We start from the raw sequence: 20639 nt of genomic DNA, 5'->3' as shown, positions 1-20639 counted from the left end.
ATCATGGAATATTGCATGGAGAAAACACCGAATTTTGCTGCATGATTGACAAATAATATTAATCTTTTATGGATGTGTGCACCCTATATATGTCCCACTTTCACGTCTAACTTTCTTTTTTCCTTATATAGAGTTGGTCACGATGATAAGACAGTGCTTGTGACTAATATTCAGGGAGACGCATGAATTTTCAAAGTCAATAACAAATTTATAATACATTTTGATATCTACTAGTCAAAGTCACTGCATTTTCCGTATGACAAGTTCTCAATTGCCAATCTAGAATCTTCTTCATATCGCCAAAACTCTTGTCATGAAAAAGTATAAATTTTATTTTATTTTAGTGTTCCTAATACTAAAGTGTTGTTATTCTTAGTAAATACATATTGACCATAGCATGACCTTCAAGGCTATTTATCTTCCATTTATATCTTACCAAAAATAAAATAAAATAAATTTCATTTATAGTAATTGATACAAATTTGTAATAATTGGCCTACATATACAATGATCACGTGTGAAAATTAATAATGCAATTTAGCTTCAATACTTAACATTTTTTTTAATTCTTTCAGTGGTGTAGTTTAAAAAGTGAAAAAAAAAGGAAAAAGAAAATCAAAATGAGTGGTCGCACCATAATTCATCAACACCATTTGCAGCTTAGTGCTTCATATTGTATATTAATTGTGCAGCATTGAAGCAATATCTATGGTTGAGTGCATTTTAGGAAAGCTTATAACTCGTTATACACCACAACAATAGTTGACTATTTTCCAAACTTCATATATAGATTTTTTTTTTTTGGTTATATTGTCTAAAGAAACAGAACATTATCTGTCTCACTCTATTTTGTTTGTATAAATACGTATGAAATCATTTTTGTTTTATTCTGTTTAAATCATATCTCCAGCTTTTATTTGGTTTTAAAGCAAAACCACTTTCCTCCTTTTTATTTTTAAATTAAATTAAAAGTTATTGTTTATGTTAGTTTCAACAAGGTGCTTTTTTGGGTAATAGTTTCAAGAGGTTGATGGCTGTTAAGCTACAGAGGAACCATAATCCGGTAAACGAAGGAAAGATTTTGATGAGTAAAAATAATAAAAAAAGCTTGGTAGATAACTATAAAAATTATTTTAAAAATTAAAACTCAGCCACATCAAATCCCTCTTCTCTCTGCTGTGAGCGTGTAAGAATCTGGCAATCTTTATCTATCGCCTAGGGTTCCTCTTCTCTGCTTTAATTTCGGGGCAAAGAAAACCCTCTCTTTATTTAACATGGGGGGATTCCTTCCAATGATTTTCCCTCTGCATTTACGTCACAGATCACCGTTTTTACTCCTGCGGAGATAACCCAAGAAATTTTTTTTTAAATTTCAAGGGTTACTCCGTCTGTGTCTGGCTTTAGTTTTTCTTTCGATGTTTTCATTCTCGGGCGTCTCGATTTGTACGAAAATTTCCTTCATATTTGTTAATATTCTAGGTATTTTAGTTTAGAGTATACAGTGATGGATGAATTTGATGGTGGACGTGGTGATGTTCAAGAGAGTCCATTGAAGGGATTACCAGAGACTTCCTCAGGTCAGTTCCGTGTTTCTTGCTGGATCTGTGATTGCTTTAAGCTCGAAGTTGGTTATAATTTGATCCTAGATCTGTGTTTTGGCTCATATTTGATTGCTTCTTTTGCTGTTATTTGTATATATTTATATATAATTTTGTTTTGGTTCAATATAAAAAGTTGTAATACGCTGCTTATTGATCAGGTTAGCCGGTGTTTATAGTTCTTGAACAATTTTTTTTTTTTTTTTTGGTAACAATTGTTGAACAATTTCTGGGCTTTCTCATAGTTGGTGGAACTTCGGTGTGAGTTTGGTAATTGGGACTTCTTTTGGTTTTACGCATTTGGCTTTCGACGGTTTCATTCCTAATTTGATGTTTTTGTTTTCTCCTGCTCGTGATGGTTGGACAGTTTGTTTTTTACAGTCTCGTTCATCGTTTTTTGTTTGTTTGGCAGTGCTGACAAGCAATAACTGATTAGTCATGAGATGCATTCTAGTTTCCGATGCTATTCAATGGGGCTATTGGATTTATAGATCTTGATTCTGATGCATATGTTTTCTTATGGTGGCATCAATGTTTTAACAAGCGTTACGGTCTGCTTGGTCAATTGGATTAGTTTTAGCAGTGTGACGGAATTGCTTGTATGAATAAATTATTATTATCTGATTTTTGCTTGGGGTTGGTCATTTGTTCTTTTCTTTTTTCCTTCGTGTGTTTTCACATTTTCGTGAACACATAAAATTGTAATGACTTATGATTCTTTTCTAATGTGTACCCTGTTTACTGGGCTTTTCCTTCTACCTTCCCCCTCGCCCTCTCAGAGGTAAAAAGTGCAAATTTTGTGACACATATAGACCTTTGTAGACTTCATATTTAACGTTATTTTCACTGTTAATGCAGAGAATGCACTCTTTGACGCATCACAGTATGCATTCTTTGGTAAAGATGTTGTGGAGGAAGTTGAGTTGGGAGGATTAGAAGATGAAGATGGTAACATCTCTTTTGCTGGGATTGAAGAAGAGGAATATCGTTTGTCAGACAGAGATGAGGTGGTTTATGTTTGCTTTAGTCTTATTTGTTTCATGCATTGGTCACTTCAGTATGGTTTTGATGATTTCCTTCCAATGAAGGTTGTACAATGAGGTTTCTTACTTAACATTGATATATCTTTTGATATTTTATCCGATTCCGGCTTCAACAGAGAACCGTTTGCATTGTCTACGTTGTCGTATTTGTATTATGCATGGCAGTGTGAGCCACTGCAGTATTATCTCAGAGTTTAGACTAAACATAAACAGTTCATTTAATATTGTAGTGGTAGTATATCTTCTGATATTTTAATATCATAGTTTTTATATTGTTTAGAGTTTCTAGACAATTTTTCTTACTGTTCTGGGGGAGATATGAAATCAAGTAAATTGCGTCCAGTTTTACTGTGCTGTATTGTCTATTTTGAGCTTTGTCGTATTGTTTGCCTTTCTACTTTTTTAATCAATGCGGATGTACAATTTATTTGTGTTGCAGGAAATTTCTTGTTTCCTGCATGTAATTTATTTATTTATTTAAAACTCATAAACATGTGAGAATTATATTAATAATATAATCTTTCAATATTGGTTATGCTGTTGGTTTAGTAATTGGCTGTAGTGATCATGCTTAGGATATTTTGTATTGAACCTGATTTTTATAGAAAATTCTTGAAGGGTTACTGCTTTGATGGGCACTGCTAGGTTGGCAGTGAAAGGCAATGTACTATCAATGCGCAGCTCTACTTTATTATTCCGACCAAGAAAGAAAGGTTGCCTTAGATGCAAAGGCTTGGGTAAGAAAGGGAGGTGAACTGAATAGTTTACTGACTCTATTCAATAGAAAAGGAAGGTGAAGGGACCTGAGTTGCTCTTATGTAATAGTAAAAAGGCACTCTTTCAGTCTTTAACAGTTGCTTTTGTTAAGATATGCATGATTTACCGCTTCAGTGGTAACCGCATTATGTGGGGTCCACCATAGATTGTGTTAGATTTTATTTTATTTCCTTGGCTCCTATTTATTAGATTAGGATATTACTTGCTATTTTTATGTAGCTTGACTGGCAAGCAATACTTAGGGGAGATTCGTTTCTTTTCCTTGTTACTTGGATTATCACAAGTCAATTCAAGGTTTGCATTTCATTTTTATTAGCTGTCACTGGTAGAGTGTTATTGGCAGGAAACCGGTAAGTGGTTAGCACCCGGGTCCATTATGCCAAAGTCACAGGTTTGAACCCCTCCTGGTGGAATGAGTTGAAGTTGCAATGATTGTGGGTACAAGTCCGCAACTATGGAAGGAATGAAATTGGAGCAAGACATTCTAAGATGATGTTATGAAGGAGAGCTTGTGGTGATTCTATTCCATGTTAGGATGGTGCCAGAATATCTATGTTTCTTTGCTATCTTTTTGATGATGATTACATACAGAGTCAGCTATGTGAAATCGCTTTCTAGAAATCTGTTATTTCTTACTGCTGGACGTTGAAATCTTGTATCGTGTAATTTTGTGAACATTTAGATGGTTTAAGAGGAAATTGTATACCGTTGCACCCATTACTTCTGGCATTTCCCCCTGTTTTCTTGGCAGTTCTTATGTTCAGCATTTGCTCTGCAAATCACTTTTATGTCGTCTTCACTGAAAGTTCGTCCCTCAACTATGAAAACCAGTGTCAAGATCCTTGAAATAAAACTGCCAACACTGGTGCTCTTATTTTATGACAGTATGGATGATTGCTTCAACTATTGACCGGAAAGATAGTAGATTCTCCCTCTACCTCTAGGTGCTTTAATTGGGTATAGGTTCGAGGAGCTGCCATGGAAAAAAAAACCTCTAAGTTTCAAAATGGTCAATTTAGGCAGTAAACTGATGATCCTGTAGTCATTGGGCAGCTATAGAATGGAAAAGCTTGCTTCTAACTGGTTGCATCTCTTTCCAGATCAAATGCGGTGGTTTAATTGTTTTGGCTGTGTTGATTCTGCTGTTTATTCTTTTAGCTGTATTGATTTTCTGGGCGGTTTTTTATGGGCTATCTGATTCTCTGTGGAGTTGTTTGGTTTGCCTTTCTGCAAGTCGTTTTTCTATTCCCTATGAACCAGTTTATTTTCTATATGAGAACAGTGTTTTGAAAGTTTTATTGCACCCATTGCATGCAGTGGTTCAAACTTCAAACTTGTATTCTTCCTCCACGTAACTTCTCTTTGTGCATTGTTTTTATTGGTTTGTCTGTGAAATCTGAGAGGGTGGGTGAAAGAATGAGTGCTACACGTGTGTGGCAATGTTTTGTGATTGAATGGGTTTGTGTGCCTAGGAAGTTCAAATTCTTATGCCATTTATATTTGCTTGCAACTGGGAAATATCACACTTATTGATATCAGGAGACGTGTAGTTGTCACTTCTTTTTGTTTTATTTCAAAGATTCTCATGGTTGGAGGACAAGAAAATGATTGATACATGGGCAATTTTGATTGTTTTTGGTTCTGCAGTTATCCGAATTCCTAGCAATGCTGTGGACTAAGCTAGCAAGAAAAGCTATTGGAAATGATTAAGTATGGATGAATTATCATGTTTTATTCATTGATAAAATCCTTAATGTATTAAAGTTTTGACCTTTCAAGGGCAACATTGTATTGAAGTGTTTAATGTATTTAAGTGTTCTGTGGTTTAATGTTTAATGTATTGAAATACACTTCAATGTTAATGTATTGAATTCTTTCATGGTTTAATGCCTGCTGTGTGATTCACTGAGCTTTCTTTGATGGTTGCTATTTTCATTTTGAAAGTCTTAAATTTCAATCCTCAGTGCATGCTTGATAGTGGATACTCTGGTACAAAGAACTACTTTATCGTAGTAATCTTGTTTTATTAAAAGTATGGACTCTTTCTTTGCTATTTGCATTGGATGCTTCTTTTTGAAAGTATGATCATTGAGCATTATCATTTATTTTTGGTTTGCAGGCTGAACGTTTAGTATCTTTGTCAGACGTTGATGATCTTGCCAGTACTTTTTCAAAGGTAGTTTCTTCAACCCTGCTCTGATTAACGATGGGACACACACATAATAATATCACTGTATTACTTGGCACATGCCTGTACTTTTTGCATGTTTAACAAATAAAATGTGAAGGTTTACTTCTTTCATGGAGAATTTTGGCTGTTCCATTGGCCTGTTGGCGCTCTTTCTCATTAAATGTGATTTGGCCTCTATTTTTATATCCTTATAGTTTCCAGGAGACAACTGTTGTGTTGCATTTATTATATCTGCCATCACCGTGACAGTTATGGGGCTTCATGGTTCTTGGAACTTGAAAATTTTATATTCGATTGTGACTTTATATGGTGAAGTGACAAGCATTGTGGCATTTTTTTTCTGTTTCTGTTAGACCAAATCTGATGGCGTATCGACTATCCTCTTCCATGTCTGCATGCAGATTGGAGATATACTATCAATTGTTATGATTTTCACCACATTTCTGTATTCTGAACAGCCAATTTTCATCCATTATCTAACCTTCAGAAGCATAAATGCACTATTTGATTTTTTAAAAACTATAGTTCAAGCATATTATTAACTGAAAATTTAATGATAAGCTGACAGCTGTCATTTAATTTTTGCAGCTTTATATGATTGATGTACAAAACACCTCTTAAGTGTTCTTCCTGCTGATCTCTTGATAATGTAAAAACCAGTATAAATAGTGTTAGTTTGAAACAGAAGAAAAGGTTGTTTCTTAACAGTTACTTTGGTTGGACGTAGTGGTTATGAATCTGTGAGCTTTCAGTTGATATGGTTATGGTGTACTAAATATCTGGGTGATCCAGGTGTGAGTCCATTTTTGATCAACAAACAATAAGAAAAGCCAGTTACCAAAGTAGTTAAGAGCAGCATGTGCCATTTATATGTGATTTGCTGTAGGTTCAATACTGAACACGACTCTGCCTAATGGCCTAATGTCATTTTGGATTTGAATGGTTATGGTAAGGGGAGGCACAAATTATCTAATGGGATTCTAAAAGAGTACAAGGGATATAGAAAATCATGAAATTTTCCAGAACCAAAGGAAATTAAAGACCTAAAATCATATACTAAGCAGTGTTGTCAAAGTGTTTGCCTAGGCGGCAAAAAGTGCCTTGTTTTGAACCGCTTAATTGATTCGTTGTTTTTTTGCCGCTTTTCCGTTTTGTGTGCCTTATTGCCACCCAGACGCTAAAGCAGTCATTTTTTGACATTTTGTACATAATATTTTTTTTCGTAATTTTTTTTAGAAAAATTAAAATTATTCTACAAAGCCATATATAAATTTAATAGCTTAGTCATTTTGGAATTGAAGTCCAAATTGCAGAGGAAATTTGAGCAGAACCCCCATGCCCATCGGCAATAGAATGTGAAGCATGAGCAATACTCAAAATCAAGAATCAATGAATCATTAAATAGACAATGACTCGAAAATCGGAATAATGAGATCTATTAATTTATTGTGTTGGCATTGTTAGTACATAGTCATTATTATGATACTTGATGATATGAACTTTTATGTTTGTGTTCTTTTTTTTGGATAATTTTTCATAATTATGAATGCTCTATTTTTTGGATGAATGTGACGATTGAATGTTTGTTTAGCTTATTATAGAAAATAGTTGTATTAAAAATAGTTTAAAAGTAGTTGTATTGAAAATTTTTGACCCAATCACTATTGCTGCCTAGGCGCCGCTTTGTCGCTTAATTGCCTAGGTGGAGCCCCAATCGCTTTGGTTGCCTTGACAACCTTGATACTGGGAGAAATGGAATAACAAGAAACAACATTCACATTTGAGTATTTAAGCAAAGAGAAGCTGAAAATCAGAGCACTTGTTGGATTCTGTTAAATCAATAGCCAGATCCAACTCTAAAACCAGGATTAGCTACAATCCAACCCAATAGCTAGTTCTGAAATCAGAATCAATAACACGGGTTTCTGACGGAGAAATCCTGAATACCAACTGATGCAGATCCAGCACTGAATTGGCCGAAATCAACTTGGGGTTGATAGATGTGGGTTTTGGGCCTTTTGTCTAATATGTTTGTATGGTCATGAGCTTATTCAATGGGCCCAAAGTTTAGTGCCTAAGCTAAGTACTAAATAGTTAATTAATTCTGCCTTAAGTATAAGGCATGATGATTTTTTCTCATGATTTTATTTTAGTTTTATGTGTCCTAGTCTAAGTCAGTTAGTTTCCAAACTTGAATTAGAGTCCACCTTGGGGTCCAAATCAAATTAGGACTCCAGTATATTATGTATAGACCCCTCCACTCAATGGGAAGAGATGAATACTGAATATAGAATTAGAAAAGCTTCTCTTCAAGTGATTCCTCTTGTGATTGTTAAGTCTTGGTTTAATCAATTGGGAATTGGAATTCTCAAGGTGAAGTCAAGCCCATACATTTTGTGGCTGGTTGAAGATCGGAGTTCAACCTTCATTCTCCATTCGAGTATCCTTCCCTCAAGGCTCCATTCAGTTATTACTCACAGCTCCATCAATCCCCCATTCTCCTAAAATCACGTTTTTTCTTTTCCAGACTTTCTTGAATGTTTGGAGTTCTCAACACACGCAAAGTTCAAGCTCAGATCTATGCCAATCTAATAGTTAGATTACCCCACACTTTAGTTACATCATCCCCTAGTGCGACAGACCTTAGATTCTTGTTTGACCCTATTCTGATTTTCCAATTTCAAGATGTAGATATTTTCTTGAATTCTCGTACTCTCTTAAACCCAAAGAATCCTTATATCTTCCTATTTAGCCATCCTAACCCAACCATATTGGGGGGGATCATATCTTCATATCATTAACTACATTCTCTCCAAGTTTTGTTCTATTGTCATTATTTTTCATCCCATATCTCATGAACTTGCCTATCCGCCATTCTCCAAGTTTCGTTCCATAGCCATTATTTTCATCCCATATCTCATGAACTTGCCTATCCCGCCATTCTAAGTCTCACCAGAACTAACACCCCATCATCCTTACTTGCTTTTTCATTCCAAGTAACCCAATCAGTGTATTCAAAGGCAACAAACCACATCCATCATCACTAGTGAAATCATCACATCCTAGAGCATATCACAAAGATCCCTCATATCCCATAACCAAAATTTCCAGAAATCCTTTCTTGGTCCCATATGAGGTGGTTCTCTTAAAGATCTTGGAAGAAGTGAGGCTCATTCAATTGGGGCTACATCACCAATTGAAAGAGGAATTTTAGGTACAGTTAAAAGGTAAGGATTTGCTTATTTGATTTAAGAAGATGAGAAAGAAGGGGGGGGGGGTTGTTTGTTCAAGGAGCACAACCTGGACACTACTTTAGAATCACCACAGAGGGGAGCTACTGAATCACCAGATCACCAAAGGCAAAAGCCAATCTTTCATTGCTCAAGTATGCATACAAGGTTGATGCCCCTTGCAAACTTATTAGAAGACTCAAGGTTGAAAAAAGACAGGCCTAACACCAATGCTGAACTGCCAAGGTACCTTTAATTAGGTTAGAGAAATGATGGAGGAGAAAGAGACTGAAATAAGGCTCTTGTAGAGTTATATAACATAACTAAAAGACTTAAGAAGTAGGATTCTAATTAGTCTAACTAATAAAATAAGTTAAATATTCAGAATTAAGGACCTGAATGCTATTAAAAGGGGCATGTTACATCGAAAACCTCCCAACGATCCCCCCCACCCCACCACATCACACCACAAAAAATAAAAAAAGAACAAGCCTTAAGGCTCGAGTGTCCCAATCGAAAAATTACTGTGTAAATTCCTTAGGTGTTGGAAAAATCTTGTCCTTGAGCTTTAAAGTTTAAAGTACGGGAGAATAGTCACCACTCTATCAGCATCCACAATAGTCACTTTGATTCGACTATACAATCCTTCTCTTGGACAAAATTAGTGATACACAATTTTGGCATTAAATATCTTTTGCTAAAGACCAATTCTAAATATTCAGTCTCTGTATGGATGATCTTGTTGTGTTCTTCAGCATAAACTTTCCTTGGAGAGGTTCTGTGATTCGGATTGTTAATCAGTTCATTTTGGTTCTGATTATGGCTCCTTGTAAGTTGTAACAATCTCTGCTTTTAACTGATCCCAGATAAACTCACCTTTTGGCTCTTCCACCCTTTTCTCCACAGGTTGGATCAATTTATTAGAGTAAGTTCCTACACAATCGTATGACTAACAATTGTGTTGCAGATCAAAGGCACAAGAAGTTTGGCAGCAAATCGTGCCATCAATTTAGATAAAGAAAAATGACCAATCTGTTTAATTAAGAGTTTCCAATGGGGGTTATGGGCTGTCTGAGCCAATTCTATTGGACTAAATATTAGGGATTCAATTCGTATGCTGGATTTTGTTATTTTCTATCTTGAAGAAGACTTAGTTTATTTCCCTGTCATAAATACGATCTCCTGTTTTGCTTATTTCTACGAAGTTGCAAATAAATACTCGGGGGATTCTATGATGCAAAATATTAAAAAGTTTATAGCCTGTAGAACCCAACCATGGCAAGTATAAATTCTTCTGATTCCCTACTGTCCCAATTAGACATTCTTAACTGTATACGATCTTTGAGTGCCCTATATATGCTTTTAACAATGATTGGATAACTTAATTTTTTTTTGTCTTCATAAAACCAGTTAATCATTTTTCTTCAAAAATATTTCTTTTTTCCAGCTGCCCCTTTCTGGTTTATTGCTTTTAGTTTAATTCCAACTATGGTTTTCCATAATTGTTGTTTGTCATTCTTAATTGCTTTTCTGGTTGCAGCTGGATAAGGTCGTTGGTGAACCAAGAAATGCAGGAGTTATTGGTGGAAGGGGATCTTTTTCAAGAGAAAGTGAGTAAAATTCTTTCATGTATCTTCTTGCTGGCTTATACAAGTAAACTGAGATTGCATGAAATTTGATTCCTTTTGATATTCTTGAGGTCTTCTTTTTGAAGATACTTTGGTTTTTCTTGTCTTCTTTCCTAGCCTTACATAAACTGTTGATATTTGTTTGTGTACCGCCTTTTTTTGGTTTTCTATGTAACAAGTAACAACCTATTTCACATCTTGGAACCTTAGAATTGGTTGTGCTTTGTGAGTTCCCGGCATCTTGGATTGTCATGATTGATTGACCAATGAGGGATATGTCTTAAGGCATTGGAAGGAGCCCCCTTGGTGTACTGTTGTCCTGCATTGTGTCAAACCCCCCCCCCCCCCCCCAACATGAAAAAAAAAGAAAAAAAAGAGGGGGGAAGTTAGTGGACCAGTTCTCTTTTAAACTCCTTTATTGGCTTGTGTATGTTGATGTGGTACAGTGTGTTAAATAGTATTTTGCTTTAAAGCATGTTAAGAAAAAGAAAGAAAACAAAAGGAAGGTATTTAGACATCAAACCTGAAGGCCTCAGATTCTGAGAGACGAGTTTCAGTGCCCCCAGAAGTGGCCAGTCCAGCAGGCAGGGATTCTCCTGGACTTCTTCAGTTACTTCTGTTTTAACTGTTCACAGCATAGCAACGGCTCTTCAGGTGCTAGTAGCTTTTTATTCCAGTAATTTATCTCCCCTCCCTTCTTCATCTTTTTTTCTTCTCTCTTTCTTTCCTTGTTTGAACTGGTAGTCAACTTCTTTGCCTCTTCTTTTCTCCTTTCCTACCATGGATTTGTTGAAATACACACTAACCTACCAGTGATCCAGAATTGCAGTGATGGCACAGAAAATAATTGGACAGAATACAACATTATTAGTAGTGACCATATATTAGCAATAACCATAAGTCAAAATATCAAATTAGTCTGCTGGGATAATACATATGTATTGTGGATATTAGTTGGTTATAGTGATCTAGATTGATTCTCTTGTATATGCTTCTTTTCCCTCCTAATTTTTGGGTTCAAATCCAAATTTGGTTGACTTTTGAAAATTCACTTTTCAGGTTCATCTGCTGCTGAATGGGCACAAGAGCCAGATTTTTCCAACTGGTTAGACCCACAGCTTTTTGACGCTGACAGTGTTCAGGAACAGGAAGGCAAAAGATGGTCATCACAGCCACATCCTTTGACTGCTCATGTTGCCGAGTCAAAACCTTTGTACAGAACATCTTCGTACCCTCTGCAAGAAGAACAGCAACAACAAGAACAGCAGCAACGTTTCTCAAGTGAACCAATTTTAGTTCCCAAATCATCTTTCACTTCCTACCCTCCTGGTGCTCGATCTCAGCAGGCTTCACCAAACCAACATTCACGACACATAAACATTCCACATTTAAATGGAGGACCTCAGTTGCCTTTTACTGCTCCAAATGTCTCACCTTTCTCCAATCCTCAGCTTCATTTGTCTGGCTTGCCTCCTGGTCTCCATTATGGCGGAAATATGCCGCAGTTCACTCCTTCAGGCCTCCCTATTAATAGCAGGCCACAGAACCACTGGGGAAATCAAGCCAGTCTGTTTTCTGGAGATAATTCCAGCATTATGAACAATTTCTTGCCACAACAATTGCCTCATCCAAATGGTTTGATGCACCCACAGTTAATGTCACAACAGCAGCAACAACAAAGAATGCATAACCCAGTTCAATCATCTCTGGCTCATCTGTCACCTCTGCAGACACAATTATTTAATGCCCATCATTCTCCACATGTAAACAGCAAGTACGAGGCATTAATTGGGCCAACTGATCTGAGAGACCAGAGAATTAGGTTGACACAGAGAGGGAGACCAAACTTGCGCTTTCCTCAACTGTTCTATGATACTGGAAGCCAGAGGTGCGACAATGGGTGGCCACAGTTTAGGTCGAAGTATATGACAACTGAAGAGATAGAGAGTATTCTGAGGATGCAGCATGCTGCTACACATAGCAATGATCCATATATAGATGATTATTACCACCAGGCATGTCGTGCGAAAAAATCTGCTGGGGCAAGGCTGAAGCACCACTTCTGCCCAACTCACCTACGGGATCTGCCTTCTCGTGCACGTGCTAGTGCTGAGCCACATGCATATCTGCAAGTTGATGCACTTGGAAGGGTTCCATTTTCTTCCGTACGTCGTCCTCGTCCTCTGCTCGAGGTTGACCCTCCATCTGCTCACTCTGGTGAAGCCAACATTGAGCAGAAAGTTTCTGAGAAGCCTTTGGAGCAAGAACCTATGCTTGCTGCTCGTATAATGATCGAAGATGGTCTTTGTCTCCTACTTGATGTGGATGATATTGACAGGCTTCTGGAATTCAATCAACCACAAGATGGACTTCAGCTGAGGAGGAGGAGGCAGGGACTCCTGGACGGGCTTGCGGCCTCTCTCCAGTTAGTTGACCCACTAGGTAAAGGTGGCCATGCTGTAGGACCAGCCCCCGGTGATGATCTTGTGTTCTTAAGGTTAGTCTCTCTTCCTAAGGGACGGAAGCTCCTGTCAAGGTACTTGCAGCTCCTCATTCCTGGGAGTGAGCTAATACGGATTGTTTGCATGGCAATTTTCCGCCATCTGAGGTTCTTGTTTGGTGGCCTTCCTTTTGATATTGGAGCTACTGAGACAACAGTAAATCTGGCAAGAACTGTTTCTGCACGCATTCATGAGATGGATCTTAGTGCATTAAGTGCTTGTCTGGCTGCAGTAGTTTGTTCATCTGAGCAACCTCCTCTCCGCCCGCTTGGTAGTGCTGCTGGGGATGGGGCTTCTGTTGTCTTAAAATCTGTTCTGGATAGGGCGACTGAGCTGTTAACTGATCCCCATGCTGCCACTAACTACAGCATGTCCAATCGTGCTCTTTGGCAAGCATCTTTTGATGCCTTCTTTGGTCTGCTCACCAAGTACTGTGTGGGCAAGTATGAGAGTATTGTGCAATCGTTGCTTATGCAAGCACCGCCAACTGCAGCTGCAATTGGAGCAGAGGCAGCCAGAGCTATTAGTAAAGAGATGCCAGTGGAGCTGTTAAGAGCAAGTCTTCCGCACACTGATGATTCCCAGAGAAAGATTTTGCTAGATTTTGCACAGCGTTCCATGCCTGTCACTGGTTTCAATGCCCATGGTGGAGGCAATGGTGGTCTTATAAATTCTGAATCAGTGCCGGGTTAATAAAAATGTTAGATGGTAGTTAGCTTCTTTGCCTGTCATCCATCAATGCTTTTTCTTACTGGTGCCGTCATCGCGATTTTTATGTGGTAGTGCACTGAGTAGAAGCATGGAGAGCAAATACTATTTTACTGGCTATCCTATTGCTTCAGATCTATTTTTCTTACCTTCTCTTTCGTTCTTTTTTCTAAAAAATTTATTTCCGAGTCTGTTTCTATAAGAACTTGTAGTTATGTTTCATGTGTAATATGGTGAAACCTTTTTTAGGGAGTCTATAACTGGAAGTGTTTTTTCTCTTCTGGGGAGCTTAATTTTGGTGCTCTGTTGGAACTCCAGACAATAATTTGAGGGTGAAAGGGGGATTTAATGTACAGGGTCCATAACAGAAGGCCTTTCTTTCTAATTTTGAAGATACTTGTGATTTATCCTTTTGTGGGGCTGGGGTTGGATTTGCTTTTGTATGTTCTTTGTATGGGCTTAAATATTGGTGACAATAGTTCGCGTTCATGTATTGGTTTGTACGGAACAGATTGGTTCCGGGCTTGCTTTCTGTATTTTGCTTAAGAAAGCGTGTAAACATTTGATACAGCTATTTGGGTAAAAGCTCCAAGCTCTTTTTTCACTCTGAATTTAGTTTTGATTGTGCTATTTCTTTGATTTAGTTGCTTCTTATGATTGCATAATAATAATTTGTTTGTTTGTTTGTTTGTTTGTTTTTTATTTGCAATTTGTCTAGGAGGTAGATGTGCTGATCTGCTTGTTTCTCTTAAATTCAAGCATCAATTGCGGTTGTAATGCTGTCCATGGTTGTGTTTCTCCCCAGAAACAAGCAGCATTCCTCTATGGAAGTTATGTCATTCACACCTGCAATATTTCTGGGTATATTTCCAAGAAGAGGAGATCATAAATAAAGGTGTTAGACTAGGCAACCTTGCCATGGTCAGATCATTTGAACTATGAACCGTTTCCTTGTAAAAATAACTTAACTGGTACGTACAGTAGAAGTTCTCAGTTTCCATGGTTGGAACTGGCCTTTGGTTTTCTCAGATTGCTAATTGATTGGGTTGAAAAATTAATCATTTTTTTTTGGATGAATAAAAATTAATCAACTTTTTATAACCACACCGGTGATCTCCAAGCTCACCTGCAATTCACTTCAATTCTGTATGTGCTCAGTGTGGTCTTGGAGCACATATGGTTGGTTAGCTGGTAAGTAGGGTCTGGGAATGAAAACAATGCACTAAAATACATAACTAACGACCATCTTTCACACAACGATAAACCTAGTTGACCTACATAGAATCACATTTGGAAGCAACTTTTCAAATGAAGTTTAGGAGATGACTAGCAAAGTTATGGTCTTTGATTCGACCGATTCTTGGTCCACCTTCAGCTTTAGGGTTATAGACATCCCCCAGCTGATGGAGTGGACAAAACAAACTTTGCCCTTTTTGGGAAAAAATATAGGACAATGCCTCCATAACTACCGTGGTGGCTTTGACCAGTAATGGAGAAAACACCAAACAATAAAGATTAGAAAATTAGAAGACTGATTTAATGAGGACTCCCTTTCCCCAAGAGATAGGAACTTTCCCTTTAAGGCTAAACCTTATTCTATGCTGTTTGGTATCCCCACTATTTTGAATGGATTTTCAACATTTAAAATCAATTCAATTCAATTCAATGGCTTCAAGCAATTGGCCATCAATCAATGTTTGAGTCAGAGCTTAATAATTTGTGTGTTTGGGCTGCTTCATTATGTAAAACGTGACTTAGCTAAACCTCTAACAGGAATTTTTGTTTGCGGGTTATATGGTATCTCTCGTGTGGTTCTCAGATACGATACTTGGTATTTTCAAGAACTAACGATTGTGATTTTGTCTGTCTTATAATCGTAGTCGTTGAATCTTAAAAATATCATGTTTTGCAACATGAAGTCTGTAGGACAATAAAGAAAGACTCCTCTCATTAAGGAGTTCTCATTGCAACTTTTAAAACATTTACTAAACATATTATGAGTTTTGGTAAATGACATATAATGACAATTATATTTTTGGCATTCACAGCAGCCACATTGTTATAAAGTCCATTCAAAATGATGTAAGCATCATTGTTCTCTCTCTTTTTATAGTAAATGTGAGTTTTGGAAAATGAAATATAATGACAATTGTATCTGTTGACACTCAGAGCAGCCACATTGTCATAAAGTCTATTCAAAATGAAGTATAAAGTCCATTCAAAATGATGTACACATCATTGTTCTCTCTTTTTCTATAGTGAAATGTGAGTTTTGGTAAATGAAATATAATGGCAATTGTATCTGTCGGCATTCAAAGCAGCCACATTGTCATAAAGTCCATTCAAAATAATGTATGCATTGTTGTTCCCTATCTATTCTTTTGGGTAAGGTTCTTATCTTTTTAAATTAACTGGAAAAGTCTTTGAGATTCTACCCAAAAAAAAAAATGAAAAATCTTTGAGTGTCACAGAATTATAGTTGAAAAATCTTGGGTGTATACATCATTGTTGTTTTCTATCTTTTTACATTGACTGGAAAAGTCTTTGAGGTTCTATCCAAAATAAAAAAGAAAAAAAAGAAAAAAAGAAAAATCTTTGAGTGAACCGAGTCATAGTTGAAAAATCTTGTGGGTACAAATCATGGTTGAAAAATTTGACTGCTACATACTTCCTCTCTGTATCCTTATCCTAATTGAAAAATAGGGTTTGAATTATCTGAACCAGGGTGAGTAATTGCAGTCAAGTCAAATGGTATTTATTTATCCCTAATTAATCAACCTTCAAGTTAGTAGAAAATTCAATTAACTAATATTTTATAGTTACACTGGAAATCTCCATATCACATGAGTTTCACTTGGTGGATAATTATATAAAGAGAAAAATTTATAAAAGTGGTGGTAAACTACTTCAAAAGAAAGAAATTTTTTATAGAGATTGTAATATCAATTATAGAAAATCTTTTAAACAATGGTCAGAATTCAAATTTACAAACTATGAATCCTTTTCTTCAATTAATAAATACTTGATTTCAATGCCATCTTGCCCATACTTCTAATCGATTCTCAATGTTTAAAATCTATTTGGTTAATTTAATTCGTCAACAATTGCCAACTCCTGATTGATTTTCAAATTTTTTTTTATCAATTCAATTATTTCAGTTCATTGACAATTAAGCATAGGTCTTTATAAATGGCTCTGATGTTAACCGATTAGAAATTTCTCTAGTTTTTGTTAAACTGTTAATTCAGTTCACACAAAAAACTAACCAGAAAATTGGGAAGCAATATTTATACCTTATACCATATAGATAGTGTGTGTGTTTGAAAATTATTCTCATATGAGTTTTATAAGGATCATGAATGGGATAGTCCAATATTTTGTTTTGTAGTCTCAGTTTTGCGTTTACCAAAAAAAAGGAAAGAAAAGAAAAAAAATCTTACATGAAATCATATATGAAAGCAACATTTTGACTACCTATATAAAAAAGGTTAAAAGATTATTATTTTGACTTTGTTTTTAACAATATTGGGTTGAATTCTTTCTTTCATTTTTTCTTCCCCCACATTTTTAATAGAAGGGTTGAATTCTTTTTTTTTTTTTTTTTTTTGGTAGGAAATAGAGGGGATGCAGTAGCGGCGACCCAGCGCCCCCCGCTACGCAATGTTTGGATTTTTTATCGAGTGCGACCTATGCAAGCATTAGCCTTGTGCACTACCAGCGCAAGCACTGGCCCCGTCAGCGGAGCCCCACCGGAGGCCTAGTATAGTCTACAGAAGCAGGTAGCACTCATGCCCAGGCCAAAGAGCACACAACTGTCCAATGCAAGAAATAGAGGAGCAGATGGGATTTGAACCTGGGACATGAGGTTTATCAAACCACTTGAGAGTGAGCTTGGGACCACTAGACCACCAACCCCGTGGTATTCTTTCATATATTATCAGCGGAGCAAAACATGCATATTAATTGTTAATCCCAGAAAAAATAGTCGATTTTATATTATTTTATCTATTTCTAATTTACTTTGTTTAACAATATAATGTTTGGGAGGAACTTGCCAAGCGCTTGACAGAGATTTGCTTTCTCACCTTGGTCCTTCTGCTTGAATAAGTGAACTGTTACTGTTGGTGCTAAAATTGCGGGAGGCTTTGAACCAGGATATTTTAGTCACAACAGTTACACCAGCAAAAAGAAAACAACATGGAATTGGCTTTTCTCTTGATGACATGCATGCTGAGCAAAGATTTGATGGAGTTAAACTTTAAATATTCTAATGTGAATTGAACTGGAATTGATCAAATCTTTTAAAAGTTAGAATGAAGAAGAAATAAAGAATGCATTACTGTTAACTTTCATGTTTTAGTTTGTACAGTTGTCCCCTCTTTAGATCTTAGCATATGCTAGACTGCTAGAGCCTGTATGAACATAACTAATTTTCTTCTAAGTAGAACTTGCTCGGCTGACCTTCAAAGATTCAAATTTTAGTCGAACTAAAAGATATCAAAACCTTGAAAAATTGAATCGAGAACAAGCGGAAATTTTTGTACGTCACTATCATGCTTAGCTAATACAGTTGACCCTACATATCCTACTAAGCGTGAGAGATTTGTACACTTTATCTTTTTTTATTCATTACCTCAGCTAGATCCAGCTATAAAAGGGAGGTACCCAAGTCGAGTTTCATCATAAGAAAAATTTCCAGCCATAATTAAGTAGCAGCAATGGAAGGAGATGGTTCCATTCAAATGGTGGTGCTGGCACTTGGCATTTTGGTAGCTGCATGGTGCGGATGGAAAGTGTTGGATTGGATCTGGTTGACACCCAAGAAGCTGGAGAGGATTCTGAAGAAGCAAGGCTTCACTGTAACTCCATTTAAGCTTCTGTTTGGGGACATGTTTGAGATCGCGAAGATCCATATGGAAGCTGAGTCGAAGCCCATCAAACCAAATCATGCAATTGTAGAACGTGTAGCTGCATGGAACAATCATATCATTCAGAAAAATGGTATGACTTTCTAATCCCTTCACATTAATAATAAGATGCAGAAATAAATCATTTCTCAATTTCATTAAGAGTTGTGGAAAGATATATGTTAACTTTGAACAAGTGAAAACTGCAGGTAAGAAGTCTGTGTATTGGTTGGGAAATTCTCCAATGGTGCACATCTTAGATCCCGGTTTGGCAAACGCCATTCTCAGTGACAAGACTGGTGCTATCAGGAAGCCTGAATTGGACCCGGTTTCCAAGATGATAGCTTTTGGGGTTTTCAACTATGAAGGAGAGAAATGGAGCACACACCGAAGGTTGATGAACCCTGCTTTCCATGTGGAGAAGTTGAAGGTATTGCTTCGTACATGCATGTTTTGATCCTATCCCTTCATTCTGGGTTTAGTCAGAGTTTGTTAAGTTTTATGTGAATCTTTCTTTTTTGCAGTTCATGTCATCAGCAATTACTGTAAGCTTGGAGGATTTGGTCAACAAATGGGACAAGGTGGTTCCAACAGAGGGTTGTTGTGAACTGGATGTTTGGCCTTATATCGATGCTTTAAGTGCCGATGTAATTTCCAGAACACTATTTGGCAGCAGTTATCAGGAAGGAAAACGGATTTTCCAGATTCAACATGAGCAAGCTGAGCTTGTAACAGTTCTTCTTCGTTCCATATACTTACCAGGCTTTAGGTAATACTAAAATATTTCTCTTTTTGGGATCATTATTTTGTCATCCTTTCCTTTCTCAGATATTTTATTCGATCCGGTGCAGATTTTTACCCACAACAATCAATAGAAAGATGAAGCAAAGTTATGAAGAAGTGAGAAGCCTTCTGAGAGATCTCATCAATAGCAAGGAAAAAACTCTGAAAGCAGGAGAAGCAAAAAAGGATTTACTATCAGTGCTACTAGAATCTTACTCTCAAGATGGGGGAAAGATAACTATCGATGAGGTCATTGAAAACTGTAAGCTATTCCACTTTGCTGGGCAAGAAACAATAGCAGTTCTTCTTACATGGACGATGGTAGTGTTGAGTTTGCACCCAGAGTGGCAGGTCCGTGCAAGGGAAGAGGTGTTTCAAGTGTTTGGGAACCAAAAACCACATTGGGATGGATTAAATCAACTCAAACTCGTAAGTAATTCTACTTATCTAGGGCTCCGTACGTATTTTTCCTTCCCATACATGCATGGGCTCTAACGTAAAGAGGACTTTCGTGTATTGCAGATTCCCATGATTTTGTTAGAGGTGCTCAGATTGTATCCACCAGCAGCTATTCTTTTTCGTTATACCAACAAGGAATTCAAGCATGGAGATACGTCACTTCCTGCAGGAGTACAACTGGTATTACCGGCAATCCTTCTTCATCATTCTCGTGAACACTGGGGAAATGATGCAGATGAGTTCAACCCAGAAAGATTCTCAGAAGGAGTTGCCAAAGCCACCAACAATAAACTCATATTTTACCCATTTGGCTGGGGACCTCGTTTATGCATTGGGCAACAGTTTGCCATGATCGAAGGAAGGTTGGCTTTATCGACTGTTCTGCAGAGTTTTTCGTTTGAGCTCTCCCCATCATACACACATACTCCAGCAAATATTATTGCTCTTCGTCCACAACAAGGTGTTCACCTCAAATTGCGTAAAGTGTAGCATCATTTGCATGCATGCACAAGCAAAATCACCACATGCAACTATCCGTGGTAGTAATTAATAAGAGTTGCACTCAGTGCACAAAGCTCTCATGTAAGATGAGTTGATAGCTAACTTATGATATAGTCTCAAGTTTTATCTTCCATTTTTTTATGCACTAAATAATATGTATCAGAATAAATTTGAAAGGTTTGAAAGGTTGCTTTATTTCTTTTCTTGGGTGTGGATTCCTGTAGACTTGAATGTATTTATAAGCAATAAGCAATAAATGATTGGATGAATTGTTTTAGTTGTGTGCGTGGACTGTTTACATGGCAGGCTTCAT

The 20639-nt window shown here is 36.9% G+C and overlaps 2 protein-coding genes across 2 annotated transcripts; both read left to right on the top strand.

Moving 5' to 3' along the window:
* Positions 1-1047: 1047 nt before the first annotated feature.
* Positions 1048-14313, top strand: LOC149025802 (protein PAT1 homolog). Its single transcript, XM_089146005.1, has 5 exons — positions 1048-1577; positions 2457-2605; positions 5538-5594; positions 10380-10449; positions 11527-14313. The coding sequence occupies exons 1-5, from the start codon at positions 1505-1507 to the stop codon at positions 13659-13661; spliced, it is 2484 nt and encodes an 827-aa protein (XP_089002131.1). The 5' UTR covers positions 1048-1504; the 3' UTR covers positions 13662-14313.
* Positions 14314-18380: 4067 nt separating this feature from the next.
* Positions 18381-20586, top strand: LOC149025801 (cytochrome P450 CYP72A219-like). The gene is made up of 5 exons (XM_089143194.1): positions 18381-18677; positions 18793-19013; positions 19108-19352; positions 19435-19795; positions 19889-20586. Exons 1-5 carry the CDS (start codon positions 18395-18397, stop codon positions 20312-20314), a joined length of 1536 nt encoding a protein of 511 aa, XP_088999320.1. The 5' UTR covers positions 18381-18394; the 3' UTR covers positions 20315-20586.
* Positions 20587-20639: the final 53 nt, after the last annotated feature.

Source organism: Hakea prostrata, chromosome 2, assembly GCF_041222555.1.
Source record: "Hakea prostrata isolate BN-2017 chromosome 2, UWA_Hpros_2, whole genome shotgun sequence".
NCBI classification, from domain to species: Eukaryota; Viridiplantae; Streptophyta; class Magnoliopsida; order Proteales; family Proteaceae; genus Hakea; species Hakea prostrata.
Note: the sequence above shows the minus strand (reverse complement) of the source record. Positions and strands in the feature narration are given on the sequence as shown.

Excerpts from the sequence above, each read along its gene's own strand:
- LOC149025802 (XM_089146005.1), top strand. The coding sequence starts at position 1,505 with ATGGATGAATTTGATGGTGGACGTGGTGATGTTCAAGAGAGTCCATTG. Across the intron at positions 2,606-5,537 it reads GTTTGTCAGACAGAGATGAG|GCTGAACGTTTAGTATCTTT; the intron begins GTGGTTTATGTT and ends TTTGGTTTGCAG. Across the intron at positions 5,595-10,379 it reads TTGCCAGTACTTTTTCAAAG|CTGGATAAGGTCGTTGGTGA; the intron begins GTAGTTTCTTCA and ends TTCTGGTTGCAG.
- LOC149025801 (XM_089143194.1), top strand. The coding sequence starts at position 18,395 with ATGGAAGGAGATGGTTCCATTCAAATGGTGGTGCTGGCACTTGGCATT. Across the intron at positions 18,678-18,792 it reads TCATATCATTCAGAAAAATG|GTAAGAAGTCTGTGTATTGG; the intron begins GTATGACTTTCT and ends TGAAAACTGCAG. Across the intron at positions 19,796-19,888 it reads GATTAAATCAACTCAAACTC|ATTCCCATGATTTTGTTAGA; the intron begins GTAAGTAATTCT and ends CGTGTATTGCAG.